The 16,988-nt window shown below is 31.1% G+C and overlaps 1 protein-coding gene across 1 annotated transcript; it reads left to right on the top strand.

Moving 5' to 3' along the window:
- The first annotated feature begins 9,316 nt into the window (after window positions 1-9,316).
- Window positions 9,317-10,467, top strand: LOC124918525 (F-box/kelch-repeat protein At1g80440-like). The gene has a single exon (XM_047458638.1). The coding sequence runs from the start codon at window positions 9,332-9,334 to the stop codon at window positions 10,385-10,387; it is 1,056 nt and encodes a 351-aa protein (XP_047314594.1). The 5' UTR covers window positions 9,317-9,331; the 3' UTR covers window positions 10,388-10,467.
- Window positions 10,468-16,988: the final 6,521 nt, after the last annotated feature.

Genomic DNA, 16,988 nt, shown 5'->3' with positions numbered 1-16,988 from the left:
AAAACAGCCTTGCCAAAACCGAAGGTTCGTTTCAAAACCTTCGGTTTTAACCCTCTTTTAAAAAAATCTAAAGGGCTAAAACCGAAGGTTTATCTGAAAACCTTCGGTTTTGACCCATGGTATAAAAAATCTGAAAATTCTCTAAGTGTGGGGGAAGGGATAAAACCGAAGGTTTATCTGAAAACCTTCGGTTTTGACCCATGGTATAAAAAATCTGAAAATTCTCTAAGTGTGGGGAAGGGATAAAACCGAAGGTTTATCTGAAAACCTTCGGTTTTGACCCATGGTATAAAAAATCTGAAAATTCTCTAAGTGTGGGGAAGGGATAAAACCGAAGGTTTATTTGAAAACCTTCGGTTTTGACCCATGGTATAAAAAATCTGAAAATTTTCTAAGTGTGGGGGAAGGGATAAAACCGAAGGTTTATCTGAAAACCTTCGGTTTTGACCCATGGTATAAAAAATCTGAAAATTCTCTAAGTGTGGGGAAGGGATAAAACCGAAGGTTTATTTGAAAACCTTCGGTTTTGACCCATGGTATAAAAAATCTGAAAATTTTCTAAGTGTGGGGGAAGGGATAAAACCGAAGGTTTATCTGAAAACCTTCGGTTTTGACCCATGGTATAAAAAATCTGAAAATTCTCTAAGTGTGGGGAAGGGATAAAACCGAAGGTTTATTTGAAAACCTTCGGTTTTGACCCATGGTATAAAAATATCTGAAAATTTTCTAAGTGTGGGGGAAGGGATAAAACCGAAGGTTTATCTGAAAACCTTCGGTGTTGACCCATGGTATAAAAAATCTGAAAATTCTCTAAGTGTGGGGAAGGGATAAAACCGAAGGTTTTCAAATAAACCTTCGGTTTTGACCAAAGATTAAAAATACCTTAACTCCTAAATTATTTTGTTTTTAACCAAATAATATCAACTACTAACTAATATAATCTATTGTGCGTTCTATTTTAAAAATTAATATTGTGTTTAATGTTAAAGTGTTTATGGTTGTGTTTGATTATTATATATAGATAAGTGTATTTGAATGTTTATGTTTGATTATCTTATGAATGTGTGTAATGTTTGATCATATGGATTATGCAATATTTGAAGGATATCAAATGTGTTAAATTAATGTTGTTGAAGGTTATTAGAAAATTGATAAACAAATGAATTTGACAAGTGGTAAAGTGATAATTCCGAAAGTTATTTATTGAACTTTCGGAAATAACTATCAAACACCGAAAGGTAATAATATAACTTTCGGTTTTCAAGACTGAGAGTTTTATCTAAACCTTTCGGTTTTCATGGCTATTTCCGAAAGTAATGATAAAACTTTCGGAAACATCACTTCTCATTTCTTAAATTATAGTGGTTTTTACCTTCACATATAGACTCCTAACAAAAATAATCTATTGTGTGTTGTATTTTAAAAATTAATATTGTGTTTAATCTTAAAATGTTCATGAATGTGTTTGATTATATAGAGAAGTGTATTTGAATGTTTGTGTTTGATTATCTTATGTATTTGTGTAATGTTTGATCATATGTATTGGAAAATATTTTAAGGATATGAAATGAGTTAAATTGATGATGTTCAATGCTATTAGAAAGTGATAAACAAATGAATTTTAAATTTTTCCAAATTGTAAAACCGAAAGTTTATTATAGAACTCTAGGAAAGGAGACTTTATATCTCCTTACATATTCGTCTTAATAATGGAAATTCTTGTCTGCATTTTTAAAATGCTTTTGAGAAGTCATTATTTCAAATTTCACCCGTATTGTAAAGAAGAAGCAATAATTCATATATGTTTTGCAAATGATCTATTTTTTATGGCTTATGCGGATATTGAATCTGTTAGTATAATCAAAGAAGCTCTAACAATCTTTTCGAGTATTACAGATTTATACATCAATGAGGACAAAAGTCAGACTTTCTATGGAGGGGTTAATGAAGAAAGGAAGTAAAACATATTCAATATTATGGGAATCAAGGAAGGTGAACTACTAGTGAAATACCTTGGAGTGCCCCTATCATCAAAACAACTTCGATATAATCACTTCAGACAACTGATAGAAAAGGAGAAATTTTGTCTTGGGTTGGGCTACGAAAAACCTGTCTTATGCAGGTAGAATTGAGCTCGTTAAAAGAGTCATCTTTAGAATTATTGGTTATTGGGCGCAACAGATAGTCATCCCAAATAAAGTAATGACTGATCTCGATAGAATCATGAGAGATTATATTTAGGGAACACAAGGAAGAGGAGGCAAAGAGTCAAATGGGAGAATGTTTGTACTCCCATAGAAGAAGGCGGACTATGAATAAAAAGTTGTGTTGAATGGAACAAAACCCTCACCATCAGGAATTTATGGGAGTTTGGGCAGAAAGCGGACTCCCTATGGGTCAAATGGCTGCATATAAAATTTATGAAAGAATAGCAGAGTATCTGGACACAAAACATCAATGAAAGAATGACATGTTTAGTGAAGAATATCCTAAAAACAAGAAAAGATTCCTTTCAAATGGTACAAACCACAATTGGAAATGAAAAAGGGGTACTATTCTAGCATGATCCTTGGTTGGAAAATATTTTCATTATATTCAAAAAAAAAAATACAAGGAAGTAGAGTTATGAGAGAATACATCAATTACTCATTTAGAGAAGTGTATGAAAGTAAATGTGATTCACTTCTGAGGCGTATTTCAGAAGGTGATAGAATTCTAAACCTAATGAGGCAGAAGCAACTCAATGAAAGAAATGGTGAAATATGCTAGAAAACAGAAAACAACGAGAACTTCATTATAAGGAAGGCATGAGAAATAGTTAGAATAAAAGGACAGAAGGTAAATTGACATAATGTGGTATGGTCTCCAAAGATTATTCATTCTCACCAATTTATTTTCTAGCTGGTATACATCAAGAGATATATAAAGATATCAATTTTTAATAAATTGAAATAATTAGTATGATAAATGATAATTTAATTAATAATTATAAAGTATAAATATATTTATTAAGTGAAACATGTGCTTCACTTAATAACACACTTCACGTATTAGCATTTTATTTTAGGTTGACCCGAAATAAAACGGTCTTTTTTTGAATTTTAATTTGTTTTAACTGAAATATATTTAATAATTTAATATTAATGTTACATTTTAATTGGTCCAAAATAGAGGCATAGAAGAATGGTAACAGATGATTCGAACTGCTATGATTGAGGGGAGAATATATTCCACAGTAATATATAATTAGCCATTATTGTTCCCACCCTCATTCTTAAGAACAGAATACCGGATATTGAGGAAGCAATAAAAGTTAAGCTTAATCTACTAATATTTTAATGATCGATAAAAATATCGAAGATTAATGAATTTATGTAAGGGTTGTAACGACTTTCACCCAACTAAGCAAATATTATCATTTATCAAATCTTATATATTTCAATTTTCTAAAAATAATAACCACAATGTATTAACTCATTAAGGTAGTTTAAGTGACAAACGTTGTCACTAAAAGATAAAAGATCACGAGTTCAATTTTCACGTTAAACGTGTTAAGGTGTTTTTAGTTATAATGAATGATATTACTTTCCTAGTAATTTTTAAGATACATTACATCTATCTTTGTTCCTAATTTATTTTTTCTTGATGTCTCTAGTAAGTAGAAAACTATACCAAATAAACAAGGCTGGATTCCTAATTTTTATTTGAAAAGATGACAAAGATCGATGTAAAGTGCACATGGGAATGAAGGTGGAACATCGATAATTGATGAAAATGACAAATCATATTAGCTTTATATACAAGGTTAATGTTGTTTAATTACCATGATTGAAACTTGTGTATATACAACTTTTAATGTCACACTTTTTTGGTTGGATGCATTATTAAAGTAGTCTTAAAGTAAATTTCTAATATATAAGTCAAAAATCGAATCTCAAACTCACTTTTATCCAATATATTATAACTTTTTTAAAATATAAATAAAGCAATTGTTTTTACCTCTTATGATAAAATATGAAATAAAACAGGTTAAATACAAGTTATTGTATAAATTATCATAAATTAATAAAATAAATAAAATAAATAAAATAAAATTAATGTGAACATAAAACACACTTGGTGATAAAACAAATAAAACTCTAATTTAAAAAAAAAATAAAACCAAATTAAAGATATGTAATGATAAAAAGCGGAAATTTGGTATAATGAATGATGTCGAGAATGATGTGTCAATACGTGATTGAACTTCAATCTAATAAAGGGGAGAAATTTAAATTTTCAAGTCTAATCACGTGTTGCCACGTCATTCCAGACATTATTTATGACACCAAATTCTTGTTCTCTATTATTACTCTTAAAGATATATAGTCGAAAACTTATATTTACTAATTAAGATTCTCGAAACTTAAATTCTTAAATTAGATACATCATTTTCTTGGACCCAAATAATTTATGGCTTAATAAATATCCATCCAAATTCTTTTTTTGGTCAGGGTTCAAGTACAAATTCACATGAGGATAGAAATGTTATAAACAAGAAAGATCATTAATATGTTAGGTCAACCAAATTTATATTCCGGTATTGTTTGTGTTTTGCGCCGAACTGATACCGTGGTTAGAGTGACCATTAGGTGGATTAATTCGAAATTCAATCCAATTCGAATTTGAAATAATAATTTGGGTTGAATATTTTGGATTGGATTGAGATCGGATCCGATTAAGTCCGAATCGAATTGAGTCTGAATTGGATTAAATATGAATTGGATTATGATTATTCAAATTATCTAAATAAAAATATATTTTTTTAATTTGTTTTATTTTAAAGTAAATTTCACATCAATATAATATATTTTTTTATTTATTTCTGCATTAATTAATCAATAAGATTTTATTTATTTATTTTTCATATTCAAATTATAATAAATAAAATTAATTATAACATTACAAATTTAATACTATTTTTTTTATAATTAAACATATTAAAATTAAATAATAAAAATTAAGTAATTAGATTTTCTTAATCCAAAGGTGAATATTTGACGGACTAATCTGAACCGAATTCGAATTACAAAATTGGATTAACTATTTCGGTTTTTATTAAATTCATATTGAATTTGAATAGTCCAATTAATTTAAAATTATTCAATAATTTTTCAAGTTAATATTTTTTAGTTTGGATGGTTCAAACCATAACCAATTCAATTAATATCTGATCCGTATTAATTAGTAAAATTGTTTGAATTACGGATCGAATAAATTTAGCTTGAATTTAATACGGATCGAATAAAACATATTAGTTTTATCTGTTTGATCATCCTTACCTGTTATCATCAATAAAAAAAACTCGAATATTGATTGTTGTGTAACGTTTTCATTAAAATTTATGTATATATTTTAGAATGAAATATATGTTATTTAATCATAAATAAGCTATTCTCGCACATAAACATGAATAAATTGAAGAAAATATGTTTAGTTCAAGACTTTTATTCCGAAAATGATATGAATGTTAAAAAATAAAATAACATTTATATTAGTGAAGGTAAATACTAAGGTTGATCCAAAACTATAGTAACAAATATAAGTGATATCATGGATTTTTTAAAAGACACTAGTGGAAAAGGTTAATAGGCCAAATTTTAGTTTATTTTAGAACAAATGTTTTCAATTCTCCAAATATCATGATGTAAATAAAAATTTGTATGTGCAATTATATTAAAAAAAAATAACTTATTTTTTTAATCAAAAGAGATTATATTTTCTTTTAAAATAAAATTACAAACAAATATTAATTCAACTCTTCAATCTTGCTTGAGGAGTTTTTTTTTTTTTTTAGTTTTACTAAAAAATTCTGTTTCAAAATTTATTTAAAAACATTAGTTTTTTTTTTTTTGGATTAATATATCAAACACCTTTATTTTTTTTGGTTAGTTTTGATATTTTATAAATAAAAAAGAGTGATTAATAGATAAATTGATAGTTAAATTTTAGGTTAAAATTATTTAAATACCTACTTAATCTGGGATTTTTTTTATATTTTTTTGAAATTTTATCTGTTTTTTTTATTAATTCTCTTTCAATTTACATCACAATCATTATAATTATCCAATTATTTAATTCATTAATTATAATATTAATATTTATTTTTATGATCATTATACTAATTTAACAATTAAACTTAAATAACCTACTTTTAAATTATTATTTTTACAAAATCTAAAAACCCTCAATTAACCAATATGGAACAAGCAGTGCAGTTGGATTGGATTTATTAAAAATATTCCACGATAATTAACATTCACTTTTCAATAAATTACATTACTTAATTTATTAACCAAAATATTAAAATATTTTAAACTTATTTTTAAAAAATTATATATTATCATTATATAATAATATCCTTTAAAAACGAAATTCAACATTTTCAATTATCAAACATCAACATTTTATAAATAAACCTAAGTATTATACATATTTTAATATAAAGATTATAATTTAATTAACTCCCAATTCAAATAAAAAATAACAATAAATGTATCCGCAAATTTCAGCAGTTATTCCCATGATTTCCTTCTTTTTACCTTTTTTTAATTTATTTACTTGGCATCACTTCTTTGGTTGAAAAAATGGTAAAGTAGGAGGAAAAAGAAAAGAGAGAGATTATTTAATTTTTTCAGCTAATCATATTGTCGTTCATTCTCTCACCAAATTCCCTCTCCCAATCATTTCTCTTAAATAAATTATCACAATCAAATTAATGTGAAAATTAAAAACGCTTTTTTAAAATGAAAACAAATAAAGTTAATTTTAAAACCAAATTAAAGATATATTGTCAAAAACTTATAATTATAAATTAAAATTCTCTACACCCCACACCAAGATAACATAATAAACGTTTTGAGTTTGAAGCAGAATCTCCCTAAAAATATTTTATCAAACAGTAACATCATTTTCTTGTACCAAAATAATTATGACTTAATAAATATCACGATAGATCATTAATATGTTAGGTACACCTATAAATATGTACTATATAAATGATATTACAATCCATTTTAAGAGAATAAATAGTTAGAGTAACAAAAAATGTGGACCATTTAAATCATATTATTTTTAAGATGATGTTGATTGTCACGGTTGTATAGTCTTAGTGTTTAACTTGTTGTCATAGTAGATAGTTCAATGTGTATCGTTTTTCATGAAAATTTATGTAAATATTTATAAGAAAATATTGTTTTTTATATGTTGTTTAATCATAAATAAACAATTCTTGCACATTAATGTGAATAAATTGAAGAAAATATGATTTTTCATTCCAAAAATGATATGAATGTGAAAAATAAAATAACTTATGAAGGACCAAATATTAATCTTAATCCAAAACTATAGTACCAAATATAAGTGTTATCCTGGATTGTTTAGAAGATATTAGTGAAAAGGGTTAATAGGCCTTCGGAACAAATATTTTCAATTGTCTAAATATCATTAAAAATGACTTATTTTTTTTTTTAATAAAAAGAGATTGTATTTTCTTTTAAAAATAAAATTACAAACAAATATTAATTCAACTCTTGTTGAGGATTTTTTTTAGTAGGTTTTATCTTAAAAAGATTATGTTTAATACTTAAAAAATTAGTTTTTTGAGTTAATATATCAAATCACCTTTATATATTTATTTTTTGGGTCAATAAATGATAAATTTAATATTTTAATTAATAGAAAGAGTAATTAGATGAGTGAAATGATAATAAATTTTAAATAAAAATCCTTAAAAATATCTACAATCCAATTATCCAAGGATGAAACGAGTTCTTGGAGTTTGTTTAATTTGGATTTTTTTGAAAAAACAAATTAGGATTTTTACTGTTTTATACTTTATAAATGCTCTATCTATCTTATAACTATCAAATTATTTATCTAATTAACTTATTTTTCATAAACAAATCTTTTGTCAAACAATTTTTTTTGGTTGACAAATTCAAAAAGCACTGAAATTAATCAAAATAGGAATATTGTCATCTCTCATAATCACATTATTTACTTAATTGATAAAAACATTAAAATATTTTTTAATTATTTGAAAAATATATATTATCATTATATAATAATATTCTAAAAAAATTAACCTTTTCAAAATTATCAAACATCAACATTTTATAAGTAAACCTCTTAAACTATTATATTAATTGACTCTCAATTGAAATAAAAATTTTTATTTGGATTTACTTCTCTTATAAATTATCACGAACTAATAAAAATAAATTAATGAAATGTGAAAATTAAAAAACACATTTCTAAAATGGAAACAAATAAACTCAAACAAAATTAAAGAATATTGTCGAAAACTTATAGTTACAAATTAAGATTTCCAAGTCTCGACACTTAGATTCACAAATTCGATTATTTATGTTGATTGTCACGGGTATATGTTCTTAGTGTTTAATTTGTTGTCATAGTAGATCGTTTTATATTGTTTGTCAAACATCGTGTACCGTTTTTCAAAAAAAATAAAATATGTAAATATTTATAATAATAAAATATTGTTTTTATATATTGTTTAATCATAAATAAACAATTCTAGCACATGAATGTGAATAAAATGAAGAAAATATGTTTTTGTTCGATACTTTCATATTGAAAATGATATGAATGTGAAAAATAAAATAACTTTTGAAGAACCAATTATTAATCTTAATCCAAAACTATAGTAACAAATATAAGTATATGCTATGGTCTAGAAATAATCTCAAATACAATTTCAGCATCTTCTATCGATCCTAGTGTTCACTTGTGCTAGATTTATGTTTGTTGTTTTAATATTTTATTTTGTTTTTTCTTTCTATTTTATAAACTGAATTCTGTTATTTTCTAAATTGTTGTAACCGAATATTCTGGGGGCAAGACATCACTTATAAAAGGTTGATCACTCTTCCCTAAGGACTCATGAATGGAATAATTAATATATGAAATTACTTAAAAATTCTTCATTTCTTCACCCCATTTGTTTATTATGTTTTGATTATTTATTTTGGACTGTTTGGTATAGACCAACAATATTTCTCTTCTCAATTTTTATTACAAAATTCTTTCGGTCCTTTGATTATATATTTCTCACCCGGTCCTAGAGATCAAGAATCCATAAACTTTAAGTTATAAATAAACCGTAACAGTATATATCCAGGATTTTGTAGAAGATATTAATTATGCTTTTCTTACCACTCCTAAGTTCTATCTTCTTTCCTATAAATAGATCTTTCTAGAACATGAAAAACACCATGAAACTACTACCTCAAATCCATTGTTTCTCTCTCTACTCTCTACATTAATTAACATGAGGACAGTCAATGAGCTAATTCCCGGTCTACCCAATGAACTAGCCGTCGAGTGTCTGATGCGAATTCCGGCCGACGGATTTGCTGTTTCTTCAACAGTTTGCAAAGCTTGGAAGGCTGAAATCGAGCTGCCAGAGTTTCGCCGGAGCAGGAAAGTTGCCGGCTTGTCACGTTGTCTTTTAGTTATGGCGCAGGCATGGAGGGCGGCGCCGCCTCTTTACCGGCTAACTCTTTGTGATCCGGAATCCGGTAACTGGTCGGATCTTCCACCTTTGCCGTGGTTTCCGGCGGGTTTGCCCTTGTTCTGTCATGTTATTGGAGTCGGGTCGGATATTGTAGTATTGGGAGGATGTGACCCGGAAACATGGCAGGTTTGTAATTCGGTTTTTATTTATAATTTTGTCTCTGGCGAATGGAGGTGCGGAGCTGGCATGCCAGGTCAGCAGAGACTGTTCTTTGCTGCCGCGTCTGATTCGGAGCGGATGATCTACGTGGCAGGCGGACACGACGAGGAAAAGAACGCATTGAAATCTGCCCTTGCGTATGACGTGGCGAATGATAAGTGGGAAATGTTACCTGACATGGCGAGAGAGCGAGACGAAGGTAAAGGCATATTCCTACGTGGCAAATTCCAGGTCATCGGTGGTTATATTACAGACAAACAAGGTGAGTTCGAGTCAGACTCGGAATCATTCGACGTGGCAACTCAGAAATGGGATTCTGTTCGTAAAGATTTCTTAGAATCTGCCATCTGTCCTAGTAATTGCGTGGTGGACGGTGGGGATGACAATGACATGGTTTACATGTGTAAGAACGGAAAGGTGACGTGTCTAGAGGGTTCCAGCTGGGTGGTGCGTGATAGGGTGCCAGATGACGTGGCAAGGGTGGCTTATGTGACAGCGTGGCAGGGGAAGTTATTTGTGATTGGCTCGGCGGAAGAGGATGGCCCACATAATGCTTATCAAATGGACCTTAAGAGTCTGACGTGGACAAAGATTGAGGCTCCTGGATTTTACAAGGGTCATGTTCAATCTGGGTGCTGCTTGCAAATCTGATCTGTATTCATATTCTTCAGATTCACTTTTTTGAAAAACAGTAGTTTTCAAATTATTATCAGTTTAAAATATCTTGTAATCGAATTGAAAAATTAATTGAATTTGAGGTTTTTAGCTGTTTAACTTTAATAAAGTTATAAAGCAAATTTGATGGGGACAAGAAATTAGATAGAAAATGATAATACAAAACAAGGCAAATGATAGTGTCAATTATTTATTTTGAATTTGGGTCATAAAATAAAAATACTGTTTGATGCATAATCAAGAATATAGATTAAACTATGATATTTAATATTTTTCTGTTTTTAAAATATGAAATAATTTAATTAATCAGGTACATGAAGTTATAAATATGGGTTTCACTGTGTTCAGATCTTCTGCTACCGATTGCCGTGTTCCCCTGTGGCGCACCAATCAGATTGCAGCATTATTAATTTAATAATAAATCAATCTGGGCAGGAGACGGAGGGAGGGAGAATCCGGAATCCGGGTTTAGGCCCGGGTTCACACAAGACGCCGTTAACGGAAGCGCCCGTTAACGCCCGGAAATAATATAATATTCAGATAATACCCAGATAAGATATCTTCGCTCTGATCTACACGCCCGTTGCCATGACCCTCATGTAAACCCCGCATACCCACCCATGAGAAGAACGCCTGCCGTTCGTGAAAATACACTTACACTTCCATGTAAAGACCGAATTGACAGTCAGATTTTCTTTAAGTTTATTAAATATTAATTTAATTTATTAAATAACACAGGCAGCGATATAATATTCGCTTCAAGTAATTCAATCTTTTATTTTCTTGGATTTTTTATTTACTTTTTTTATTTAATTTTTTTTTGCCTCGAGACTCTCTGGAGCGAAGATATATTTGCTTCAATTAATTTTAATAAAAACCCCATGTAAAACCCCCCTACCCACACATGTAAAGACCGCTTGACTACCATGTAAAGACACTTACCCGTTTATGTGAAGACCAAAATGACATGGATTTTATATTTCCGTTTATTAAATATAAATACAATTAATTGAAGATGACATGCAGCAACCGAACAAATCTTCGCCTCAATTACCGGATTTTATTTTTTTCCTATTTTTTTTTATTTCATTTTTTTTGCCTCGAGACTCTCTGGAGCGAAGATCTCTTTGCTTCAATTAATTTTAATAAAAACCCCATGTAAATCCCCCCTACCCACACATGTAAAGACCGCTTGAATACCATGTAAAGACACTTACCCGTTTATGTGAAGACGAAAATTACATTGATTTTATATTTCCGTTTATTAAATATAAATACAATTAATTGAAGATGACATGCAGCAACCGAACAAATCTTCGCCTCAATTACCGGCTATTTTTTTTTTCCTATTTTTTTTTTATTTCATTTTTTTTTGCCTCGAGACTCTCTGGAGCGAAGATCTCTTTGCTTCAATTAATTCATTACTTTTTTTTCTTTATTTCAATTTTTTCGCTGGAAAAGAACATTTGTTCGCCTAGACCATGTTCCATGTAAAATGGATTGAATAGTCGCTTCTCGAGAGAACACTTATTCGCCCCTGGTCCCTGTGTCATGTTACATGGAATGAATAGTCGCTTTTCGAAAGAAGACATGTTCGCCCCGGTTACATGAATATATATACCCCCTAATATGATTATTTTATTATCATTTCTGCCCGATTCATCTCTCTCTCTTCCTGCCTCCTTTTCACGGCGATTCGTAACCGGCTCCCCGTCGACCGAACCTGAATCCACATCTTCACGACTCCTCAATGGTACGTATTCCTGACTAGTAGCTTTTAATATTTAGGATTATGGAACTACTACACTAGATTCTGTTATGTGATGTTGTTGTCTCTTTAATCTTTTGGAAACCCTACTCTCAAAATGTTACCTTGACTGTAAATCAATGTTTTTTTCATGCACGTGCAGGCTGCCTCAGCATCCGTCCAAAACTTTGGCAAAGATTGGATTTTATGCCCAAATCAATTAAGAAGTGAAGAGATAGTACTCTTCGTTACATTTCTCCCTTTTTTTTCCATATTGTTTAAGTTTTCATCCTGTTTAACTGAAATATTTATGATTGTTCTTAAACAGCACTTGATGCAACAATATGCTAACACATGTGGTGCCACGGTGTCAATGAGGTGGCGAGACGATGTTACCCACGTCATAGCATCCACCGATTCTAATGGTGGATGCGGTCGCACTATCAAAGTATTGAAGGGCATATTGAACGGGAGTTGGGTCCTTACCATTGATTGTGAGACTCTGTTATTCTTAACCCTTTACTGTTAACTCAATATTCATTTTCACATATATGAAACTAAAAACACCTATTGCTTTTATACAGGGATAAAATCATCAATCAGATTTAACTGTTACGTGGACGAGGAACCATACGAGGTGCAGCGAGATAATCATGGGACTGTGGGCGGTCCAAGAGCTGGCAGAATGCGTTATTTGAACAATGTAAGTTTTGTCTTATTCCCTCCTCCATATGATATTCAATTGTCCATCATTACTAATAATGTATTGTATTTTCTTTCAGCTGCCCAAACTCTTCGACAGTTACACCTTCATATTTGCAGGGGAATTCATCCCGGCTTACAAACTTGATCTTATGGGGTTTGTAATTGCTGGAGGAGGTACAACTAAAGAAATGGAGAATCCATTTGTCGAGCCCGAGGACGACAAAACTATAGTTGTATACGACAAGTCTAGGCACGATGTTAATGAACTTGTTTGGGTATTTGAGGCAGAGAATCCTCTGAAGACATATTTGGATGTGTTTGGTGTTCCTCACACAAGCTTGCTAGAATCCATTGCTGCTTGTGATTTGCAGCCTTTGTTTTTGTAATAGACATGTGTTGGTTTAATTTGTTACTTAATATTTGAATATTTTGCATTCTTAAAAATTCAATGTCATATTTGATTTCAGAATTATGTTTTTTGTTCTTCGAATTGTTTTTTTTTTAAACATCAGCCTTATATTTAACTAAATCTTGAAACATTAACAAATACTGTATAAATTGAAGTATAAATTTGATAAATAATTAATATTTTTTAAAACTACTGTCAAAATAATATTTGTAAAACAATTGTCAAAACAATAATGTGAAGAAATCTTCGCTTACTGATTGATTGATTGATTTATTAATTTAATTTCATAATAATTTTTGTCATTTAATTATTAAAATGAAATAATTTTTTTAACAAGTCACCTCACCGCCACCTAACACCTGCCACCTTTTCATTAAATGCTGCATGCAGCAAGCCATGCTGCTAAGCTAGACAACTTTGTACTCTTCTCTCTCTCTACTGTACGACCATTTCTTCGCCGGAGTTATACTACATTGTCTACCATCGACCTCTCCTTCGCCGGAGACTTCATTATAATATCAATCCGTCTTCCTAAATTATAAAATGGTTTGTTTTTGAATGTCATCTATACCTCCTTTACTTTTCTTCCCAACCTTTTCTATGTTTTTTGAATCATCGACATGAAAAGGTCATGTTCTTTTTGATTATCAGGAAGGAATACGTATCAGCGAGAATGATATGGACGAGAATGATATTATTGATTTAAGGTAACATTTTTTTAACTTCTCCAATTTTTGTAGTGCACATGTAAGCGAAGATCTCTTCACTACTATATTATGAGATAATATCTTATGAAGCGAAACTATATTCGCCTAATATTACAATCTTCATACTGTTGAAGTGAAGCATTCTTCGCTTATATTGTTTTCATTTTCCAATAATCTACAAACCTTTATTTTCCACTTGTTCAAACTGAACAGCGAATCTGCTACTTGTCGTCGTCAATTGAATTTCGATGGAAACGGCCAACCTTTGGAGGACATCGAATCCAACTTAATTCCACTTTTAGGTAGAGAATTTGAGAGTGAAGAAGAAGGCTACGTATTCTACTTAGCATACGCTAAACTAATAGGATTTGGTATAAGGCGCAGTTCAAAACATGTAGACAAGGAGGGTAAAATATTGGATAGAGTTTTTTGTTGTAGTGCACAGGGTGAACGGGGAAAGGACAAACGTGATGTCTATGTGAAACGTAGACGTTCTGTGACTCGGTTCTGTTGTGAAGCGAAATTGAGGATAAAGCGTGCAGACAATGGAAAGTTCCAAGTGGTAAATTTTATTAGTGATCATAGTCATCCTCTTGCAAGTCCAAAGAAAACTCACCTGTATAGATGCCATAGGAATATTTCTGCAGTTGCAGGCTTACATATCGAGATGGCCACTAACGTGGGAATTCCTCCTAAGTCATCACATGCTCTAATGTCTAAACAAATCGGTGGAAGGGAGAATCTAGGTTTTCTTCCTGAGGATTACAAAAATTACCTGCGCACGAAAAGAACCAGAGAGTGTAATTTTGGGGAAACAGGGGGTGTATTAGAGTATTTGCAGAACAAACAATCCAATGATCCTGGTTTTTATAATGCTTTTCAACTTGATGCGGACGATTTGATAACGAATATTTTTTGGTGTGATTCCAACATGCGGTCCGATTATTCATACTTCGGAGACGTGGTCAGTTTTGACACCACATACAAGAAGAATAATGAAGGTCGTCCAGTTGCGCTTTTTGTAGGTGTCAATCATCACAAACAATCAATTCTTTTTGGAGCAGCTCTATTATACGATGAAACTGCGATGACTTTTGATTGGTTGTTTGAGACTTTCACCAAAGCTATGCATGGGAAAAAACCAAAAACCATTCTTACAGATCAAGACGCGGCCATGGCTAAGGCCTTGGCGTCTCAATGGCCCGAAACAAATCATCGTCTCTGTATTTGGCACATATTTCAAAATGCAGCCATACATCTTAGCTCGGTGTTCCATAATTTCAGAGATTTTTCTAAGGATTTTTCTTCGTTGTATATATGATTTTGAAGAAGAGATAGAGTTTGTTGAAGCTTGGAATCAAATGTTGACAAACTACGGGCTTGAAAACAACGATTGGTTGAAACGCATGTTTAGCATCAGGCGAAAGTGGGCATTAGTGTATGGACGACAAATGTTTTGTGCTGATATGACGACAACACAGAGAAGTGAGAGTATGAACAGTATGTTGAAAAGGTACTGCTCCTACAAACACAAGTTTTTAGAATTTTTCAAACACTTTGAAAGACTACTTGATGAAAGAAGATATGATGTGTTGAAGGCTGATTTCAAATCAATTACCAGCCAACCAAGTCTTAACTATCCAGTTTTGATCTTAAAGGATGCCTGCAAAGTTTACACCCCAGAGGTCTTTAAGTGCTTTGAACAACAATGGTTTATGTCGCATGATTGTGGTGTTGAAATGTTAGAGGATGTTGACACACACAGAAATACAAGGTAACACCCCACACTAGGAGATGCTCTCATACAGTTACAGTTCATAAGAATGACGATAAGAATATCGAGTGTAGCTGCTGTAAATTTGAATTTGGAGGGATTTTGTGTGCTCACATCCTAAAGATTTTCACAACGATTGACGTGTTGAAGATTCCTCCGGCGTTGATATTGAAGAGGTGGACAAGAACAGCCAAAGATGGAATATTTGGAACTGATCCAATCGTGGACAGTACTAATGTTGATCCGAGTGAGCTTCATAACATAAGATACAGAGATTTGTGTGGGTTGTCCATGCATTTATTTAACAAGGCAGCCGAAAGAGATGACACTTACAATCATGTCAAAGAAATCATGCTGAGCCAGTGCACGTTTGTGGATAAAAAATTGCAGGAGAGTTTAAATATGCAAACTCCACCAACCGGTTTATCACGTTCGGCCGAGGGTGCCCCTGTGCAAGCAAAAGGAATGAAAACTAAGAAGCCAACAAAGTCGGGTAAGAGAAGGAAAGGTGGACTGGAGAAGAACTCAAGAAAACGAAAATCAACAAGAATAACTAGTGAATCACATATTCCGGTATGAAATTGCTGACTTACCCTTCTTTACTAATAATTGTGTTATTAATATTCATATAATAACATACCTTTTAAATAAATTTGATCTTCCTTTCCAGCCATCAAGTGCAATGCCAACGACAACTCCTCAGTTCTCAACTCCTCAACAATGGGACGAAAGTTTCAGCATGGACGCCAATACTCCGTTCACTGTTCTTTTGTCATCTCAACTATCGAATTCCAGTTTCATGTGAAATCTGATATGTATATAGTATTGTATGTACGTTGGATTTGAAACAAACAATAAGGTCGAATGTATGCATGCGAAGTTTTATGAAATACCAAATGAATGACCACACTAATTCATTTCTAAAAAATTACAAACACCTAAATCAATCGAATATTTATTCGCCCCAAGTCAACTAATATTAAGTATCCTTTTAGTTGCAAATTGAGAAAATGAAACATAATACTGAGGCGAAGATGTTTTCGCTTGAACCTAACCATCTTTGTCTGATGAAATTGATCTTTATGTTGAAACTGGTATTTACATGTCGTGGTAAGTGCAGTGACATGACAAGTCATCCCGCTTCTCATGGATGAGATGGTGGCTTTACATTATCAGTAACGTGAGGCGAATATGTATTCGCTTCATCGAAAATATGTATTAGAGGCGAATATTAT

This window comes from Impatiens glandulifera, unplaced genomic scaffold (assembly GCF_907164915.1).
Source record: "Impatiens glandulifera unplaced genomic scaffold, dImpGla2.1, whole genome shotgun sequence".
Lineage (NCBI taxonomy): Eukaryota > Viridiplantae > Streptophyta > Magnoliopsida > Ericales > Balsaminaceae > Impatiens > Impatiens glandulifera.
The sequence above is the reverse complement of the archived record's forward strand: the minus strand, read 5'-3'. Positions and strand labels throughout refer to the sequence as shown.